This window comes from Drosophila subpulchrella, unplaced genomic scaffold, assembly GCF_014743375.2.
Source record: "Drosophila subpulchrella strain 33 F10 #4 breed RU33 unplaced genomic scaffold, RU_Dsub_v1.1 Primary Assembly Seq55, whole genome shotgun sequence".
In the NCBI taxonomy this organism is placed as follows: domain Eukaryota; kingdom Metazoa; phylum Arthropoda; class Insecta; order Diptera; family Drosophilidae; genus Drosophila; species Drosophila subpulchrella.
In genome coordinates, this window is record NW_023665692.1 from 395451 (window position 1) to 417155 (window position 21705).

The window sequence follows — 21705 nt, forward strand, 5'->3', positions numbered from 1 at the left end:
GTTCGTAGCCGCTGTACCCGTGATCCCCATGCTCCTGAAAATTGTTCAGCTGTAGGAGCCATCCGTTCGAAAGCGTGGTGACCAATAACGTATAGTGAACTCATGCATAACCAAAGACCAATATCCTCAAGTAATACAATTGGAGAACAAGTGAAAATCAACGAAAAACATTGGAAGCATTCAAACATGCACTGAAATACATTTAAGCCAACCGAATCGATAGACAAAGTGCGAATCATAATGAGCAACCATTGAAGAAGTCGCATGCCTCTGGCATAATATAACTATATATTTTGTGTTTAAATGAATTGGTATACTTAGGAACAGCCGTATTTTGGTGCACATATATTTATATATATATATATATCCAAATATAATATTTTCCAAAGCCCAGGATCCGGAGCGTCGAGATCTCATCGCCCAGGATTTAAAGAGGGGGTAAGTTTGTCAGAGCACGGTTCCTTCTTATAAACATACATATATAAATATCTGTGCAGTATCCTACAGTTTTATAGACTACTATAAACTTTTTCAGCGACGAGTATTAGCCTTGTTGTTGTATGTACAATTGCAAGAGCTCTCTGAGCGACGTTTTGTAGTCGTGAATAGTCAGCATTTTGCTGATGTGTGCACCTTCACAGGTGGTAAATTCGATACTCTCCGCTAACCAAATATTGTCAATTAATTTAATTTCCATATGAATTAGCTAACATTATGTTATTCATCCACGGCATTCGCCGATATAAAAATTATCCAATAAATTTGTAATGTAACAGAATATCAAAACATGAAGTGCTAGAGCTCTATTAAGGGGGTGTGCTGACGCGAGAAGTGGAGTAGGTCAAGAACAATGACATAACTTTTGACGGACAACCTTGACAATAGGGGATCGTATTGGGCGGCCCGCGACGATCCATTGGCACACGAATTTGTAAAGGGGAGGGAATATGGCCAAAACACAGCCCGATCGTATTGCGATCAAGCGACAGCTAAGCTTGTGGGGCAGTGTGGACTGACGACTGACGAACCTTATGAACTAATATTATATTCCAGGCACTTTTAATATTTATTCTCGTTATGTTGGAGAGGAGAGAGACTCACCAAGATCCCACGACCTGAATACGACGTAGCTTATGCCGGCAAATGGCGCCTGAACATCGAATGCCTCTCCCTCGGCCCAAGTCCCTGCCAGGACTCGGGCTCTAATATGCCCACGTAACAGATATCGAGGAAGGATTTACGCTTAGTGCTAACAAAATTTGTTAACTTTATTGAACTTAATTGAGCTTTACAACGATTTCAATAGTTTTTGTAACACAGAGAGTTAAGTACGGTAAAACTAGACCGAGCACTTGAGTATCTAGAATAAAAAGATTGAGAACCGGTATCTTTGAATTTCCTATAAAGTCTGGAGTTATTATTTCTCAGGTATGTCACCTCTTTACCTTATCAAGGTGGATTGTTTAAGACTGACGGATAGTATAACGGAAAACAAGAATTGAAAAACGAATTTACTGTACTTAATAAAATATTTATAGCTTATCCATATTTTGCGATGAATAGAGATCGGACCAATCAAATTCTGATATATAAAAGTTTAGCCTCTGAAAGTCAGCCTTGCGAAAACAATGTAATCGCTTAGTTGACTTCTCTGATTTTTCTACTGACACAGCCCCAGTGTCGATTGAGACCTCAGAAGCAGGATGATATGGATCTGCGGGTTGAGTAAGTGGTGCTACTTTGGACAGAAACACGCAGTCCGGAGTAGTTACAAAGCACAGGTCCAGTAAACGGCCTAAAGAGTTACTAACTTGAGACAAAGATATGTCAAGCAAACCTTCAGTGAAGTCATGATGAGTACATTCGATTTATCATCTTCAAAGAAGTTCCAGATATATTAAAATCTCATAGAAGCACAAGTTGAACTATATTAGACAGCTTATTTGAAACGGACTATATAGCGAAAATATAATTTAAATACTCCGGAAAATCAGATGCAGGCGGTATGTACGAGCAGGTAGACCAGGTATCACCTGCTCTACCAGGAAACGGTAGCCTTACACACATGAATTCAATATTATAGAATTCCTCAACAAGTATCTCTTTCGACTTAAGGGTAGAGAACACGGCAATTAAGACTCCACCTCCTCGCCTGGATGGTCGATCATGCCAATAATTGGTGTATTCACCAGGGAGAATTTAAGAGTTTAGGATCTTTTAACCAGGTCTCAGAAACAACAATAATACTAGGTGCAAAAGAAAAAACTGTCCGAATACAATCTAGTTAACTTGCTACGCAAGCCTCTGGAATTCTAATAAGATAGTTTTTAGTTTTTTGAGGAAGTGGTTACGGTAGAAGATCAAAGTGCGACGGTACTCTGGCTTTGGCTCGGGAATCTGATTTCTCCAAGTTTTTTTCTTTAACTTGTATTCCTATTCCTACTTTCGAATTTCTCTACCACCATAAGTGCTGGCCAGAAATTGGCAGAACATATGGTTGAAAAGATCTCATTTGGAACAAAATTCTTAAAAGACGAATATATATAGTCTAAAACCTCGGAGGCCTCGGAGGTTCAGGGGAAAGCCGGGTCACAAATATTTGTTTTTTTTGGCAGAACCACTAATAGGGGTTTTGGTGCGGCAGATGGTGTTTCTGCAGAGCCAACTTGTGCCAGTAGAACTCAGTATTAACTGACGGTGTCATTATATTTAGTGAAGGAGGAACTGGTGAGTCAATTGCAGACGAGTCAGATGGCAATTTGTCTATATATTTTTTAGCTGCTGATCTTGACTTTGGTCGACCGCTGCTTCATGATGGAGCTCTGATCGTTACTTTCCGGGGATTGCAGGGTGTTCTCACTAGGCTGCCTACCACCAGTGGCTTTTTTACGCTTTGGATACTCATCCAATAGCTTGAGTATGTTAAGTTATGAATCCAATGCTGAGAGTAACTCATCTGCTCGGCGAAAACTATCTCTGGCTACGCCAAAGCTATTATTTACACTCTTTAAGCCACCTTTTGATTGGCGCATAAAAGATCTCATCTCCTGCGCAACTTCTAGACATGGGTCTCAACAATTTAATAAGTTATGACCATTAGCCAGGTCATCACTAGTTCAACCGGTATACCCGACACACTTGGTATGAGCCATTTTTTCACAGAGCCAACTCATCAGTTTTGATTGGTCAGCTCTGATTAATTTATGGCATTTTTTAATAGAGCTGAAAAAGATATCCATTGTTTGTGTTATTAGGACCTCTGTACCAGAGGAATATAAAGGAATATAAATTTTCAAGCAAACAGTTGAAAGTGCGGAACAAACACAAACTCTGTACGCTTTAGCTTTCGATTAAGGGAATCAGAAAAAAAAGTTAAGAGAGGGAGTGCGAGAGAGCGGGAACGTAATGCAGTTGATGCGCATGCAAAAACAACAACACCAAGCAGTACTGTAGCTACGACGGACAACGCACAAAAGAAAACAATAGAAATCACAGAAACAACATTTAGAGAGAAAGTGTGCGGGAGAGCGGGAGCGTAATGCAGTTAATGCGCTTGCAGAAAACAACAACACAAAATAGCACTGCAGCTTCTACGAACAACGCACAAAGCAATATAAATTACAAAAACAAAAAAGAGAACATAAAATTCAAATTGTAAATGGATTTACTAAGTATTTGCACAGAATAGAATAAGTTCACTCGCGAAGCGTACGAAATAGTGATCTTAATTTATTTTTAAGACCGAATAGGCAAACAAGAAAATAAATAAAAATTCGGAGTGCAGAACAAAAACAGAACCGACTTTTAATGCAGAATGTTTATTACAGAACAGAGGCCATTTTCGGCTAAGCTTTTTTTTCTATCAGATTGTTTTTTTCTTTTCATTTCGTTTTCTTGTGTATTTTAGAAATGGTTTTTGTACTCTGACTTTTACTAGTGAAGATACAAAAATTGCCATGGCTCTCTTGAAATTGAACAACGAAAAGTATACAGAAACATTTGTTAAATAATTTACTTCTTTCATTATATCTATTTATTCGTTCGAACAGGCGTATAGTGATACAAAGGTGACTCCAAAGCCGTAGGCAACTGTGCCGTAGGCGCCTTTGGGGCCGTAGGACGGCTATTTTATTGATTCGCAGAGCGATGGGAGTGCTAGAACCGGCGGTAGAAGACGACCTCCTGAGCGACATCCATGAGGCCGACGTCACTGTGGTGTAGGGTTCTACTGCGTATGTCACTGAGACTCCTGCAGAAAAACCTCCACCACAGTAAAGCAGCGTCCGCTGCCCTCTCGCTCCGCCTGACAGATAGCGGAGGAAACTTAATCCTAGAAAAAAAAGAATAAAAACTAATGCTTGACCCCAAAGAAGGTAAAATCCGAACCTGCATGTTGAACAAAAGCCATCTCAGTATAGTTCTGCCTCGTAATTACTACGGTAACTAAGATAACACAGCGGATAAAAGCACATAAAACTGACCATGAGTGAAACAATCGTCTAGTCCAGCAATCTTGAAGGTCTGATTGTTAATGCAAAGCAAACTTTTACAGGGAATTGTAGGCTTATAAACCGAAACGGTAAATTTGATGGTATTGGAAGTATTTGTGGTACACAAAAAATTGTATTTATTTTTACTTATAATTTCAAAATTTTACAGTTATGAAGAGCTTTTACTTGCAATCTTGTACCGTTGCACAGATTTGGAGGTTGTTGGGGCGGGGTGGCTTGATCGCTGAAATTGAATGAAGTCCAAAGAACGAAGTTACGAAAAAACACGGGGGTACTTTAGAGTTTTTATGCGACGTGCGTGGGTGTTTATTTAGACACTTTGAAAGTAGAACTGCATAAGCCTAGCTTTACTTGAGCGCCCCAATGCGGAACGGAATCTTAGGTGAGAGATGGAGAGGGAGAGCTGAGGGCAGTACGAGCGCGCGAGTTGTAGACATCTGGAGAAAACTGCCGCTGGACACTGCTCCAGAAATTAAACGCCCTTTTGGCGTGAACATTCTCAATATTAACGCCGGAAAATTGTAAGGAAGTAAAGCAACCTTGCACCGTGCGTTGAAGTTCATTTAAGGCTGCTCCAGACTCCTGCGCTATGAATTGCATATTGAAAAGTTTTCAGGTGACTGTTCACCTGCAATCGCTAATTTTCGAAACCCTCAGTTAGAATTTTTTGGGCTGAGCGAAAGCCATCATTGGTGAGTGGGGATCTCGAAACAATTGAATGAGCTTCGACAGTAGTTTTTTAATTTAAAGAGAATAATTTTTGAACGGGCGTTAGACTCGGACGGTCCATGCATATCGCCGTGAAAAGGTCCCGGATAGTCGGTCAGCGAAGATAATTGTTCGAGAAAACCTATGTGTCGATAGGATGCAGACGACAGCCATATGACGTGAAATTTTGGGACGGAGTAACTTTAGCTTATGGTATTTCGGAGGAGCCCTGTTGGATTTGTTCCATGAGCTGCGCGGCAAACATTTCATAAGTGGAGTACGTTTGGTAATAGTTCGATTTAAGTATGGATTTAGTGTCTGCGGCGCTCTCGCCTGCAGCCACAACGCAATCGGAGCATACGTCATATGCTGCCTTTATCGTTTGCCACAAGGAATTGAAATGATCGCAACGGATTTTACAGGCGGATAACGTTGGGGTAGGAGCACCTGGAGCGTTCACAGTGGCCTCAAAGTGGATCAGACAGTCAGCTGTGGCCATAAATCGGGCTAACGCGGATTTTGCTGATGTTGCCATGACGCAAAATAATTTATAATTTTAATTCAGACGTAAGAAAACGAAATCGCGCTAGAAACTAATTGGACTTCAGGAACCAATCGAAGTTCGTAAAAATATACGGTCACACTGTCGGATAAGTAAATTCAATAAATATTTATTTATTAATAAATAATTACGGACTTTAATTTTGTTTCTTTGAAAGGAGTATTTATTGTGAGCCCTTGACCCACTGTGCGCTGGAGAAAATGTCGATATACGTATGTAATGATTTCAGTCAGAAGTTTGCAACGCAGTGAAGAAGACGTTTCCGACCCCATAAAGTATATATATTCTTGATCAGCATGACTAGACGAGTCGATCTAGCCATGTCCGTCTGTCCGTCCGTTTCTACGCAAACTAGTCTCTCAGTTTTAAAGCTATCGGGCTGAAAAAAGTCTTATATTTTTTGCAGGTAGTATATAAGTCGGAACCAGCCGGATCGGACAACTATATCTCCCATAGGAATAATCGGAAAATAAATTTTAAAAAATTATATATTTGGTGTTTTTTGACATATAACCTTCTAAGCTTGGAAATTACATTTTTTAATAAGTTTTGAGTTTCGAATTAAATTTTATCAAAATCGGACGACTACATCATATAGCTGCCATAGGAACGATCGGAAAATTGGTGGGAAAATAATATGAAACAAATTATAGCTTCGGTGTTTTTTGACATATTATCTTATACTATTGGGAATATCATTTTTTGTATTTTTAAATGTAATAATTATAGCTGCAAGGGTGTACAAACTTGGGCTTGCCGAAGTTAACTTCCTTTCTTCCACATTGACAAAGCAAATCTTTGATGGCCTCAATATGAGCCCTGTTTCATCGAGAAACAATGACGTTAGTTGAAAGAAAATCGAATGAAATCAAAGGTTTTTTAAAACTGATATTCAAAAACAAAAAAAATGGAATACAGACATTTTACGCCCAGATTTATCACAATAACCGGATTTGCGTAAAATTCTCTTTCATTTCGATTTCATGTCTCTCCTTAGTGATGATGGTGCCCATTCCTTAGATGATGATGAATTTTATGACCATAAAGTACTTATCAATAAAATTGAAACCATCTGCAAAATGTGCTCTGCGTAACTTGCCATTAGGCGTAAAGAACTTTTTAATCAACTCGAAGTGTACAAAAATAATAGAAAAAGTTCAAAACCAGCCTTATAATTCCTACAGTTTCTTGCAATTATTGGTCTTCTTTTTTTAATTGTATCGAATAATCCGCAAACAATGGATAATTGGATCGGAGATGTTTTACACTCGAATCTTGTGGAAATTTTTTTTTTTGACTAAACTAAAATTTGTATAAATTTTCGTTGGCTACTTAGCTGTATTAAAAATTATATTTTCCAAAGATTTAAATATATTTAGTTTAATTTTATATTTAACAAGAAAGGAAGTTAACTTCGACAAGCCGAAGTTTGTAATCCCTTGCAGTCCGATCGTCCGATTTTGATAAAATTAAATTCGATTTTCAGAACTAATTAAAATTAAATAATTATATGTTAAAAAACACCAAAGACATATATTTTTTTGGTTTTTTTTTTTTTGGGTTTTTCTATGGGAGCTATAAGATATAGTTGTCGGATATGACTGGTTCGACTTATATACTACCTGCAAAAGAAATAAGACTTTTGGGTAAGTTTCAGCCCGATAGCTTTAAAACTGAGATGAGAATATACAGCAAATGGAAATCTCCTAGAGTTTAACAGAAGCGAGGACACCAGCACGGAGGTGATGAGAGAGAGCCTCGAGGGTGTTCTAGGAGAAGCGGCGGAGGTGCGCGAGCTATCTGAAAGCTCGAGGAGTAAGACGGTTGTTCGTGAACGGTTGCATTCTTTAATTAACTCCCATATTTAGGCGCATAATGCCATCTCTATCCTATGTTACAGAAAACCGATATACATATATATATATACTTTTTCGTTTCTGGCAACGCTGCTAGGACGGCGTCGTTTTGTGAAATTCGTATCAGTATCAAATAGGCTTCGCAACTAGCAAGAATAAAATTAAATACAGTCCACACAACTCAATCGCTTATATTTCTAACCATATTGCTGGTCCATCGTTCCGGATTCTTGGACAGTTTTGAAGTGCTTTGATTCTCATAGTAATTGTTTGCAATGGAACAATTATAATCATTAGTGAAAAGCAGTGCCAGATTCAAGGCCAACATCACATGTGTCTTGGCATGGGCTGAACAAACGGAGATTGCTACACACACAGAGATCGTCACACGGATAGATCTTTTCAACAATGTTTGGAAGGAGTTCTACCTGTTTAGCGATTGCATTGCGCTTCACGAAGAAGTGGAAGGCTACGTCGATCCGGAGATCGACAATGCGGTCTACGAAGCAAAATAAATAAGGGCAAGCGCTATTCTAAAGGAAAGGAGTAATGATCTTCAACCGGGGACATTTACGAGCAGTGCGAGTGGCAGCAACGGGCTACATTCAAACAATGATGCAATCTTGAACTTGCTGCAACAAAACCAACAACTATTTGAGCGACTTTCTGTAAGTCAGAGCACACCGAACACGCCTGACCATGTTGGCGGTGACGTCACATTAGCGAATTCTCGAAACTCGGTACTCACGGCGAATTCGAATCTGAGCGAATTGCCAAAAATTCAAATCAAACAGTTCTCTGGCAACTACACAGAGTGGCCATCCTTTCAAGACATTTATAAAAGCACAATTCATAACAAACAGCATTTGTCCAACACCCAGAAGTTCCATCACTTAAAAACACTACTCGTTGATGAGGCTGCCAACTTGGTTCGACACTTGGCAATTATGGACACGGCTTACAACACTGCATGGGAACGTCTTAAGGAAAGATTCAATCGTCCACGGCACATTGTAAACTCGTTTTTGGAACAGTTTATGAGCCTGCCAACAACTACAAAGATAGATTCAACAGTTCTACGGAAGGTTTCGGACGGAGCAAACGAAAGTGTTCGTGGATTGGATGCGGTGAATCAGACGGGACGCGATTGTTGGATCATCTATCTAGCCCTAGATAAACTTGACGCTGACACACGGCGCAGGTGGATTGAGCGCAGCATGGAAACAGATTCACCCACTCAGAACACACTCAATATGGCTGTCAGCAGTTTCTGGATATGTCTGGACTGCAGAGGCGATCATTTGTGAAGGAGAAATCACTATGCTACAACTGCTTGCGACCTGGTCATGGGGTCAACAGGTGCAAGTCAACATTCAAATGCAGGCAATGCAAAGGCTAGTGGGAATCTTGCCCAGATAGCGGGGGACGAGCAAAACTTAAGCGCGTCTAACATAAACTCAGTGACACTCAGTCATTTGGCCCAAGGAGCGGGCACCCAAAAGGTTGTATGTGCACAAGGCACTGCAAAGTCTACACATCTAACGGAATTCAAACGAAGCATATTACCAACTGGTATGGTGTATGTTAAAAACGCAAAAAGTGACCACGTAACATGCCGTCTTCTATTGGACACAGGATAAGAGCTGACTTATGTATCGGAGCGTTGTATCCAAGCTCTCGGACTGAAACGGTCGGCATCACGCATTTTGGTTACGGGAATCTCTTCTGTAAAAGCAGACACGACAAGGGGATGCAGCACGCTGATGATCGTTGGGTTGTCTATGCCCACGTGCTAGGCAGAATCACCTCATCTCTGGAACGCCAAAACATCGACGAATCGACACTTGAGGTATTTAAGGATCTGCAGCTGGCAGATACACATTTCAACGCAAACACACCAGTTGATATGCTATTGGGAAGCGCACACGTGTGGTCAGTGTTCACAGGACGAAAGATGTACGACAACAAGGGTAACAGCAGGGGTCGTTATGGTGTCTTCGATCCTGTTGCTAAAGTCACTGGATGGATTTGGGGGTGGAATAATTGGCTGCTGAGTTTCGATAAAGGAATTACATGCATTTTATCCTCCAGTTCCTTTGCGAAGTCAGTTTTCGGTTGGAAATTGGAGTTTTGATGAAAAAATTCTCCTGGAAGGCGAAGGGTTGTTTCGTACACAAGTTGTGCTGATGTTGTTGGTGGTCTGGCTTGAATGCTGAACGCAACCCGAGCAGGATCAGTGGAAGTTTTTGTGGCCAATTTACACGATTTTTGCACATAATGGCTGCCTTTAGTGTTCTGTGCCAGCGATCGATGATTCCGTTTGCTTGCGGGTGATATGCTGTTGTGCGAAGGTAGTTTATTCCTAGCAGTAGTGACCATTCATGGAACAATTGGGACTCAAACTGTAGACGTGTCAGCGGTAGTGTTATGGGTAGGTAGGTAGTCAATTCGCTAATAAAATCCAGTTGTCGAAGTTGCCGTGGGGAGGCATTTCCTGGTTTTTGCGAAAAAGCGTATACCAAAGGTTTATGATCTGTGCGAATATCAAATGTTCTTCCTTCTAGCATGTCGCGAAAGTGTCTGATGCTGAGGTATATAGCGAATAGCTTTCGATCGATAGCTGTATTTTTGGTGCGGTTGAATTGTAAAGTTGGTGCTGCTCCATGTTAACTGATGCAACCGCGATATCATCGACGTAAACGAAGACAAAATCCATCTCTGAAAATGCGGAATGCATGTATCGTTGGAATGTTTGTGCCGCGTTGCACAGTCTGAAAGTCATGTGGGTGAATTCAAATAACACAAAAGAAGTAGTTATAGACGTTTTGGGGATGTCTAGAGCCTCGAAAATACGTGCTTCCCGAAAAATATATGAGTGCAGTCTTGTACGTCTGGTAAGGGATACCGATCTGAGGTGGTTTGGGCATTGAGAGCTCGGTAATCGCCGCACGGCTTTGTGACGCGCGGCAAACGCCGAGGTTGATCAGATACTGGAACTCACTTTTTGCTGCTTGGAATTTTTCTGGAGTAAGTCTTCTGGGCCTAGCGAATGGTGGAGAGCCTTTGGTTTCAATGCGTTAGTGTGTGTGACTTTAGTGGTAATTGCTTAAGGAGGAGATGAGTTAGGCTGTGTAATGTCCTTAAATCCAGTAGCTTGGAGAATTCGCAGTGAATGTTATATGTCCTGATTGTTGGCTAAATATACCGCAGTATGATAGGCGTGTTTCGACATTTCGACACTAACTTCGAGTTTTTAAGATCACCCAGGAAATTAAAGTGCTGCAAGAAGTCTGAACCAATGATTGGGATTTTCTTATCGGCTATGGTAAAAATTCATGTGAAAGGGCGGGGCAAGCCGAGATCCAGCGCAGGGCGGGTGGTACCATAAGTATGGATTGCTGTTCCATTGGCTGCGAATGATGATGTCTCGATTAATTGTTTTTGGTGGTAAACAGATACGTCAGCTCCAGTGTCGATGAGAAAACTTTTACCCGATTCGGAGTCCGGAACGAAGAGACGGTTGGAGGATGAAATTCTGCAGATGTTTACTTTGAGCAATGGGTAGCGTTGTGAGGCATTTGCGATACGGTCGTCGAAGCTGCTTTGTTGACCTGTTCGTGGACCTTAGTTTTTGAGCTGTTGTTGGCATGGAAAGAGGTTTGATGCAACGCTGGGCACTGTCCGCGTACTTGTTGTGGTACCAGCAAAATTGAGAGTTAGAATTGTCCCTGGATAGTGTGTTACCCCGGAAGCTGTTGTTGCTGGGCGATCGATTATAGCTCCGACCGCGTTGCTGATTAGTGGTGTAAACGGGGTGACTTAGCTTGTTGTTGATCTGCTGTAGCATCTTGTCATTGTGATCCAGGCGTTTAACCAGCTGTGTGATGCGATCCTCCTGAGAAGCGTGGTGTGTGTTTTGCTGTGATACTGCATACAGGTGATCCGAAGTGACGTAGTTAGGGGAAGCATCGGCAGCAGTTGCAAGCTGAGCGAGGTTGGTGTTGGGAGAGCTTTCGAGCAGACCTACGATTACAGCACGCGCGGGAGGTGGTAAGCGCTTGATCCAGTAGCGACGTACAACCGATTCGTCATTGGTGGCGTTAGTTTGCTGTAGTTGGCTGTCGCAAGTCTGTCGAGGCGCACCATCTCTGATTCGGCAAATTGGACAAAATTGCTTGCTTGAAGGTTGCGTACGGGTTTTTTTGTGGTGGGTTATTGTTAAGATCGTGCACTTAATCCAGGTTTTTGGGATCAGCATACGCGATTACTGCTGCGTATTTCTCCTGTTCCTAGCGTGCACCGAGACCTTGCGGTAAAAACCAGCTTTCCAGTTTGGGGAAAAACATTTCGATGTTGGTGAGGGAATGTAGTTGAGGGAAGGGCATCTTGGCAAATACCAAGTTAAGTGCTTCCTGCGCGTCGACGAAGTCTTCGTTATCCGGCATTGTTTTAGGTTATGTTGAAGTTATGAGTAAGTCGAGATGCGATTGCTTTAACTGCAGATGTTCGAGTCGTCTGGGGTCACCAACTATGGTTTGTCTTTAAACCAAGGTAAGTCCTGCACTTACGTGAAACACAGAACTTGGATGCTTAGATTATAATATATATTTTGTACTTTGTTATAAATGAGTGATTGTTGAAAATTGAGATCTCTTTTCTTAGTGGGCTTCCTAGCGTGGTTCTTACAGGAATGTGACCAGAGAGGGATTTTAGATACCAATCTATACTGAGGAGTTTTCAGCGATGCCAGATGGCAGAAAACATGATTGGCACGCAACAAAGCCAAAACTTCTGGTATAGATTTTGGGAGACAATCTTGTAAATCTTGTAAAAAAAATACAAATTACTTTAAAACAAAGTACTACTAAGTTATGGTTTCGATGGAAGCGGAGGTCTTTCGAACTAAAAACAGGGTTTTGTAGATTTACAGAAGTGTGTTGTCAAAAGAAGTATATTCGCCACAAGAAAAACTCCTTTGTAAATGATTGATTCTAGCGGTTTAAAATTAATTTTGGGAAATGCACCAGAGATTTTCGCGGAGATAACAGTTTTTGATCTTATCTTAATAAGAACTTAAAAAACATCCTTGTTTGTGCCTAACCGAAGTAGACACTCGCAAGACGATCGCGTCGCGGCAACAGCGGAGTTGAGTTGCGTTGATAACTGATTTATTCTTCATTTGATACATGCTTATATACTACTTGGAAAACGGATGTTTAGTGTAATGATTAGTGAAATAAGCTATATTCTAAAGTAGGTAGGTAGGTCAGGGAGTTTTGAGTATGGTAGCAATTTGCGTAGTTAGCACGGCTGACACCGCAAATGTGCTGACTGCATTGGCGGGTCAGTGTACCGTTGTGACGGTGAGTTAGTGAGACATATAATATGCTGATCAACAATTCTCATCTGCAGTGGGTGCTACTGAGCGACTTGGCTACTGCTTGATTTGTTGGGTGCTGGTCATGTTGAGCACCCTTGGGTACGAAAGTTCAGTCAGCTGCAATGAACTATTATGTATAGCGGTTGATTCTCGATCGGACGAGTCAGTGTCGGTAGTTATACCTTCAGGCTCCTTTATTTTATAGTCCATCAATGCTAAGTTCGTTAAATGAATCCCTTCTTCATCGAGTGAAATCTTATTCTATATCAAATTGATTATCATTCATCGGAATTTTATCTTTCGTTGGCTCAGCGTTCGGTCCAGCACGACCATCTGCGTCTTCTACCGAAATAGGGTTGATTTCCGAATCAGATACGGGTTCTTTATTGAGAAAACCTGTGATTACATATCTAAGCCGTGTGCCTTGTGCCAAAGGTTTATTAGGTCCTAGTCTAAGAAGTTCACCGGTTATTTCACGATAATGTACATCAATCCCTAAGGTTAGGTCAATGGGTCCAGGTTTCCGAAAGTCAGGATCTGCTAACGGCAGTCCCTCGGGAATATTAAGATCGGTTGCAATCGGTACTGACGGTTAATCAGAAATGACTGTGGAAATAATAAATACCTCTACTAGTGTTTCAAAACCTGATGTAACAAATAAGAGCCTTTGTATTGATCTAATTGCTGTTGTTGTTTTTCCTCCGATTCCAGATATTTGAATCGGTAACATTTCCTTAAGAGATAGCAGATCTGCCATCCTCCTTGAGACAAGACTCACCTGTGATCCAGCATCTATTACAGCGCGATCGGTTGGCCCTTGTAATGATACCTTGGCGGTCGCGAGCAGAGTATATCCTCTAGGGTTGTCGTAGTCTGCAATGGTTGCTGCGCCGGCCACTGGATTGCTAGTCGGTCCTTGGTGTAACAGTGAATGATGCCGTCGCTGGCAGACTCGGCAAGTGGTCGGTGATCCACAGTCTTTAACCTTATGAGCTGTAGACAAACAATTTATACATGCTCCTACTTGAATAATAGTTGGAGCCGTGTTTTGAGGTCCATTTCCTGGAAACGGCTACCTGCTCTAAGATTTCGTGGTCCTAGGTGACAAATCTTACAGCTCTCTTAATTGTGAACTAACTGATGGCGAAGTGTTGCTGTAGGTTGAGTGCTGATCGTCTCCAGCATGAAAGCGCGCCGCCCAATAAACGTCAGTACACTCCTTAACTCCAGTGCAGCTAGAGACTGCTGGTCTAGTTTTCTTCTGATCATAAAACACAGGATTGGATCCCAGGATTTTGTGCTGACATCGAGGTTTTTAAGAGTACTCATTGAGTTTTTGATAGAGTCATGCAAGGCCCTTAGTTGGCGCGAGGAGCCGTCTATAGGCTTAAGCCTAGTACTCACATCGACGAAAACCACGAGCTAACCTAGGAGTGAGCGAGATGCAAACAGGCGGCTAAAGCTTTTCGTCGGGTCTGTTTTTCAGCGCGGTACTCAGATGAGCTAAGGAAATACCAGAAAAAATACCAGATTTCGCGAGTGAATTTTCGATGAACGCCGTTAGCCGCGGCGCAAAGAATAAGAAATTTAATCTTTGGCGGCGTTCGTGCAGTGGCGGTGGGGAATTTAAAAATTAAAAATGGAAGAAAAACACCCAAAACGGCTAAAGAAGGTCAGTGCAGATAAAAAAGGACGCCTAATCCAAGCTGTTGCCCATTGTTGTGGGACTTGACCGACAGGATGCAATACCACAACGGGGCAAATCCGTAGAATAGTTGAAGCGCTGGAGGAGATCCACTAGAGAATCCCAGTGGGAAGGAACATGGGACATCGCTCGATCTCCGACGAGCTCTCCATTGAGGACTCCTCCTTCACCAGCTACTTGGCAGCTGGTGATGGAGCTGAGATAGAGAATGCGCCGGCTTCTATAGGGAGGAGGAAATAAGGTGGCCCGCTAAGGGACAGCTGGAGGGGCCATTATAAGCCATTATTGGCCAGCTCGGAGCTGGAGCTGGCGCGGGAAAGATGGCGAAGCATCCGTGGGGCGAGAAGGAAGCCTTAAGCTTCTAATTTACAAAAACAGAAACATCCGTTGAAAATTTCATTTATTTTTATTTTAATTTCTTTGTGCACCAGCAGACTCTTCTTTTTTAAATTGCTCCAATTGATTTGTTTTCCGTTTGTCAACAAACCCAGCTGCTTGACAGTAAGACCATGCCACATGCATGGAGGTTGAACTTTAAAAACTTCGGTCACACTACAAAGAATACGATTTTTCGACTAGTGAAACTCTTAGCCGATCTGAGTACTAGGCTTTATGGTCAATCATTTTTGCTATGGCGGCGAATAATAGAATTTTTCCGTTTTGGTACCTGGCCTTTAATCGCAACCAGGTGTCGTCATAGCCACCCTGTGAGAAGGCTTCACCTCGAAGCGAACTCTGTAGAATATGTAGTTTTTGACTGGCCGAATATGGTTTATTATGTACCAATTCCACAAAGAGATCATGGAACTGTGGCCAGTCTAGATACTCGCCGTTGAACTCCGGAATGCTAATTGGCGGAAGTGCCAAGCTTAGGCTTATTGACGCGTCGTTTTCTCGAAGCAGGTTCATTTCGTATTCCTCGTATAATGTGTGGAATTGAGCTAGCTCTGCTACTGCCAGAGCTGCGGCCCCAGATGTGCTGTCCAATTCGTCGTGGGCTTGCCTCAGTAACGCCCAATGGAGATCCAGGTGCCTTTGTAGGGCTGGGGGGACGGTTGGGGCGTTCGAGGCTAATGTTAATGATGACTCCAATTCGTTGACTTGATCTCCTGTTGCGATCTTGATGTTCGCAGAAGTTCGTCTGGGGGCCTTCGGAAGCCCGCTTCCAGTCGGCATGTTGTCCAGAAAGATATTCTGATATTTTTTGACCAGCTTCTTAAGTGCTACTAGTCGTGAAGAGTACTCACTTCCAGTGGGCAATGCCGCTTGCTGGACTTCTTCATCTAGGTCGCAAAACTGCTGCCAGAGATCGTTTAGCTGATTTAGCTTACCGGAATAATAGCCGTCTCGGTGGGGTCGTTCGACCGAATCCTTGCCATAATTCTTTATGAGCTGTTGGATCTGTACTTGTAGCTCATTTTGGTTGTCTAGTAATCGATTGTGTAAATCGATTCTTGTGTGACTTGTTTCCTCTATGAATTAAGTAGACATGTTGTGTGTCTTGGAAACATAGAATCTGGATGAATCTGAGTATCCTGTGAAGCTGGATGAAGCTGAGTATCATGTGAAGCTGGATGAAGCTGTGAATCCTGTGAAACTGGATTAAGCTTAGTATCTTGTGAAGCTGGATGAACTATGGTTTCCAGGGTGGGTGGATGTAGTGAACTTAACGGGTCTTCTCACCAGTCAGAGGTTAAACTTTTGGTGGGAAGGGGGTTGCTGGAGTGTGATCCTTTGTTGGTAAAGGATCACGTCGGGGTCACCAATGTTTGTGCCTAACCGAAGTAGATACTCACAAGACGATCGCGTTGCGGCAATGATAACGATGCTGACCTGCGCTGAGGTTGAACTAACGTAGGTTAGCTGCTAGTTGAGATAGTGTATTACGAGCCCTATTCCAAGAGGTAGGAAGTAGAACCGCGGAGTTCTGAGGTGTGTTGATAGCTGATTTATTCTTAATTTGATACAAGCTTATATACTACTTGGAACACAGAAGTTTAGTGTAATGATAAGTGAAATAAGATATATGCTAAAGTAGGTAGGTAGGTCAGGGAGCTTTGATTATGGTAGCAGTTTAACTAGTTGGCTACGCTGACACCGCGAATGTGCTGACTGCATTGGCGGGTCAGTGTACAGTTGTGGCGGTGAATTAGTGAGACATATAATATGCTGATCAGTAATTCTCATCTGCAGTGGGTGCTACTGAGCGCCTGGTACTGTTTCCAACTTGCCTACTGCTTGATTTGTTGGGTGCTGGTCATGTTGAAAACCCTTGGGTACGAACATTTCTTATACGTTTATCGTGCCAATTTTCGATCAATGTGAAAATTCCAAAACATTTGTTATTTCACGGCAGAAATAATTATAAACAAATATTCTTGGCTACCCATGGCCACCACGGTTTATAAAATCCTCGTTCTCGCAAGTGATATTATTGAAAGCACAATACATCCTATGTTCTATTTCGAAGGAAAAGAAGTCGAAGAAACACTTTGAAGGACGTAATCCAAAGATCTTTGGACACCTCAGATCCAATATCATTGGTAAGTCTAGCTAATCGTAAAAAAGAACAACACCGACTGCGTCTTCCAAAGGAAGACTTAGAGTGGCTTGATAGTCCCTTAAGAAGCTCTGATCCACTTGACACCGAAGAAGATGTTTCAATACCATAATTATTTATATTTTACCTTCCAGGACTTTTAAATACTAGTTTTTCTCAAAATATGTTCGATATTTCAGTATAAACACAAACAAAAATCTAGACATTACGTTTTGTTTTCTAGTTAAAATTTTCCTTATCTATTTTTAAGTATAAAACAGGTAGAAGGATGCGTTTCCGACCTCATAAAGTGATCAGGATCACTAGCCGACCGGCCAAGATTAGGCCAAGCAAGAAAACGGAATAAAATGCTCGTCGGTTGAGAGCAAACAAAATTTTAATATGATAAATTGCTCAAAGTCTGAGTGAATAAAACTTATTTCGCAAACGCACGTATTGGTCGACAGTTATTTGCGAGCTGTCATAATACGTATTCTCATAAAAACTTGGCCGCTATACTGGTCCGCCAGTGATAATTCATATTTCCAGAATTCCAAACTTTTCATTGCAGGCGATCTGGCTTAGGTACGAAACTACATAGCTGGACCAAAGTAAATCACCGGTCAAATTTGAGTTCAGACAGGACCGATCTGGTATGACGTACGATTGTAAGACAAAACGCATTATAATCATCGATGTCGTTTACCCCTATACAATCAGTCTGCCTTAGACGAAGATCTAACAGAACCGCACAAGCGAAATACAAAACTCACTGGCGGAGAAAGACAGTTGATAAAGAACCCTTACGAGGAATTCAGTTTCAATCGGAATCACTAGTTGTTCGCAGGTCACATCGAAATACGAAGTTTACAGAATTCCTCATCTGGGTGCTAAGAGTTATTATATATCTACCGCAAAACAAGTTGGCAGTCTCTGATCGTAACATTAGGCCGTAACTCCCAATTGTGTTTAAAAGTATTGTGTGCAAAGAATTCACCTCATTATGTACATAACTATGGAATTCAAGAAATGCTTTCGGCTATTTTCGTCATTACTCTTGAATGGTCGTTTTTAATTTGTGGATATCGTTACATGAATATCCCCGAATAGCGTTTGCGGTTAAAAGTATAAATAAATAAAGGCTTATATAATAGCTTTTTAAGATACATAATACAAAAATTTATCCCGCATAAATACTGTGGGGTGGAAATGTAGTTTATGTAAACGTTTTACACGGTCACAATTCATCTACTATAATTTTTGCATTCGTGTTGCTCATTTTCCATCGTCCAATAATGATCAAGGATGTCTTCGCTTGTAAAGCGAACGTTCGGATCCGACTGCAGCATATTGGCGATCAAATCACGTACGCCGTCACCTACATCGGACCAGTATGGATCTGGAAACTCGTAAATGCCCGATATAATGGCGTCAAAGAGTGGTTCCTGTTGATTATCGGGCGCCACAAACGGTGGAAACCCGCACAGTAGTATGTACAAAATGATGCCAGCGGCCCACACGTCGATCTTTTGGATGCAAAAACGGGAATATTTAACTAACTTAATGACGATTTAGTTTAGTTTCTCACCTTTAAACCATATCCGACTTCTAACAATATCTCCGGCGCGACATAGGTGGGGGTACCACAAACGGCAAAAAGAAGATCGTTTACTTTGCATGCTAATCCAAAATCAGCGAGCTTTAGTTCAAGAACGTTTCCATGTTCATCTAGTTCTACCTGTAAATGTAAATGGTTTCAATCATTATTTGTTAAACAGATGATTAATTCAAATTACAAGGCTCCTACCAGGAGATTCTCAGGCTTAATATATCTGTGCACAATGCCCATTGAATGCAGGTAAGACATGGCTGACGCCAAATGCCTTATCATAATTCGCGATTGACTTTCTGAGAATCGAGTGGCCTGAGTTATTGCATCGAACAGATCGCCACCTAAAATAATATATTTACATATTTTAGCTGGTAGAAACTGTACAGAAATCAACGCTTACCACTTACATACTCCAGTACCAGATACATATTTGTATGTTTCTCCACATTCATTATAAGTGATATTATATTCGGATGATCCAACTTTTTCATGACTCGAACTTCAGCATCAATGTAGTGCTCCTTGCCCTTGCATTTGTTTTTATCTATTATTTTCAAGGCATATAAATTTCCCGTTTGACGATGCATGATCTTCAGAACAATGGCAAAGTTCCCGTCGCCGATAATTTGTCCCAACGTGTAACTGCCCCGTATATCTGCTGGCAAGTCATCGAGCTCTATGCCAGGGTTTTTCAGTAAAGCAGCCTCTCTATGGTCATCAGGCGCGGGAGCGGCTTTAAATTCCTCCGAATCCACCAACGGGGGATAAGCCTTTTTGCTCTTGAAAGGCATCTTGGGCTTGGGTCCCATGCAGGTGGTCCCTGCCGTGCGCAGGGTCTTGCGTATGACATTAATAGCACGTTGCTCCTCCGCTTCCAACTTAAAATCCTCCGCAGTGTTGATTCTCTCTGTCCCATATGCAAAGAAAATATCATCCGGTCCAAAAAAATCTGCGAGTTGAACCACTGATATACCTGAAAGGGTAATTACCTTTCTAACATATCCCGTATCTAGGCGAACCACTTGGGTAATGGCGGTCAGTACGTGTTCGAAGCTTGGACTGTTACGCTTGTTTAACAACAAACGCATAATGTGGCGGGGCTTACTTCCATTACGTATCAGCGTAACTATACGAGGATGAACCACAGTGTCACGGTTGATAAAGCGGGACGCGTTCAACGGAATCCTGTTGTCCACTCCTCCGCCACATACTGTAAGTGGTCCATTGCTACTTGCTAGTGATCCGTTTTTTAAGGGAGAGGCGGGTCTATAATTTTTAGCCAATCGCTGATTATTCGATCGACTGTTGTTGGACAACGTCAAATTAACCAAAGGATGGGAGCCAGTGTTGTATTCCACCTTCTTAAATTGCTCGTTATTGCAGGAACAAACGTAGCTCTGACCGTCCTCCAACTCATCGAGAGTGTTAATCTAAAAAAGCAAAAGCATGAGACTGTATGAGAGTAGAGGCAACACCGAGGAGTACGCACCTTTTTCCCGCACATGCTATATATCGTGCGAACAGCCCCAGGTATCTTGACACTCTCCTCAAGCAACCGGGTTAAGTCTTCATAAAGACTCTCGAAGGATCGGTACCGTTCATTGGAGACAGGTATTGTTATGCCGGAATAGAAACGATCCCCATTGCGGAAGAATTTGATACGATGCGCTTTGCGTGTCGGAGTTCGGCTGCTCGAGATACGCTTCTTAATTTGGGCGACGGCGGGTACAATTGTCAAGGATGCCATCGCACTAGCAGAGCTCATCGTAACACCACTTTCCATTGTTTTGGTTCCGGGCGTGGCTGACGTGGTTGAGGAGTCCCCACTTAACGAACCATTCCTTTTTCCCACACTTCTATTGCCTGTTAAAGAACCGTGCCAGTTCTTCAGTTCATTATACTCCTTTTCCAGCTCACAGGTTGAACTATGCTTCAGGCGTTCAATGATAGTAGCCTCGGAGACAGCATTGTTGGAAATATTCTTCTTTGATGTGATCTTGGGCGAGGCAGGCGCAGATGCAGAAGCTTTGAGGGAGGAAAGCTCCGTGGCAGTGCAATGTAGGCTGTTCAACGTCATTGTGTGGACTTCCATACTAAAGTAAAGCGGAAAAGAAGTTATATACTCAATAGAGTTTCTGCAGATAAAGCAATGTACTGCTTTCTCTTCTTATTGTATGATCTCTGGACTGCGTGTTAAAAGCATTGTTTAAAATAAAAATAAAAATAAATGTATAAATGTATGTATAAAAATAAATGTAAATAAAAAAAGTATCAAATCCAACTAAAATAAAACTTTAATCAAAGTGTTGGTAAATAAAAGGTTTACAATTGTTTTAGCTAATTAGCAGAACACAAAAAATGGTTTTTAATTTTATATAGATCCCATTAGTAGTAATATAGCACGACAGAGTTTCATATATTAAAAACAAGAAATAACGCTATAATCGAGTACCTCGACTATTAGATACCCTTTACTCAGCTAAAGGGACCAATGGGAAATGGAGATATGGAAGCAAGGCGAGATTGAAATGCGCCACCTACCCGCGATCTCTATACATACATATATAGTTATGTGGGCGGTAACATATTTAAGCGTTATGGGCGTTAGAGTGGGCGTGTCCAATTTTTTTTGGGTCAATCAATAGGTATTGACAAGACTAATACATTTCAGTTAAAATTTTTGCCCAGCATGAACATTTTGGGCGCATATTCGCGTGACAAACTTGCGCTGCGTACAAGCCTACGGAATCTAAATCTGAAATCCCAATTCTCTATCTTTGATAGTTTCCGAGATATTCGCGTTCATACTAACAATTTTTTGAAGTTTGTGGG

The 21705-nt window shown here is 41.7% G+C and overlaps 1 protein-coding gene across 2 annotated transcripts; it reads right to left on the reverse strand.

The window, feature by feature from the left end:
- Positions 1–18294: 18294 nt before the first annotated feature.
- On the reverse strand, positions 18295–21325 carry LOC119562528 (serine/threonine-protein kinase GE16371-like). Of its 2 annotated transcripts, XM_037875722.1 has the most exons (5): positions 20363–21320; positions 19274–20303; positions 19069–19214; positions 18850–18999; positions 18295–18787 (listed from the first exon to the last, which is right to left on the reverse strand). In XM_037875722.1, the coding sequence occupies exons 1-5, from the start codon at positions 20963–20965 to the stop codon at positions 18506–18508; spliced, it is 2211 nt and encodes a 736-aa protein (XP_037731650.1). In that variant the 5' UTR covers positions 20966–21320; the 3' UTR covers positions 18295–18505. The 2 variants fall into 2 exon arrangements, 1 of the variants encoding a protein (XP_037731650.1); XR_005221880.1 differs by lacking the exon at positions 18295–18787 and having other exon boundaries at positions 18860–18999; positions 19281–20303; positions 20363–21325.
- Between the last annotated feature and the right edge of the window lie 380 nt (positions 21326–21705).

What these genes read in the sequence shown, in the direction of transcription:
- LOC119562528 (XM_037875722.1), bottom strand. Translation starts at nt 20,965, where the DNA reads ATGGAAGTCCACACAATGACGTTGAACAGCCTACATTGCACTGCCACG. An exon ending in ATAGCATGTGCGGGAAAAAG is followed by an intron (nt 20,304 to 20,362) that starts GTGCGTACTCCT and finishes TTGCTTTTTTAG; the next exon opens with ATTAACACTCTCGATGAGTT. An exon ending in GGTACTGGAGTATGTAAGTG is followed by an intron (nt 19,215 to 19,273) that starts GTAAGCGTTGAT and finishes ATATTATTTTAG; the next exon opens with GTGGCGATCTGTTCGATGCA.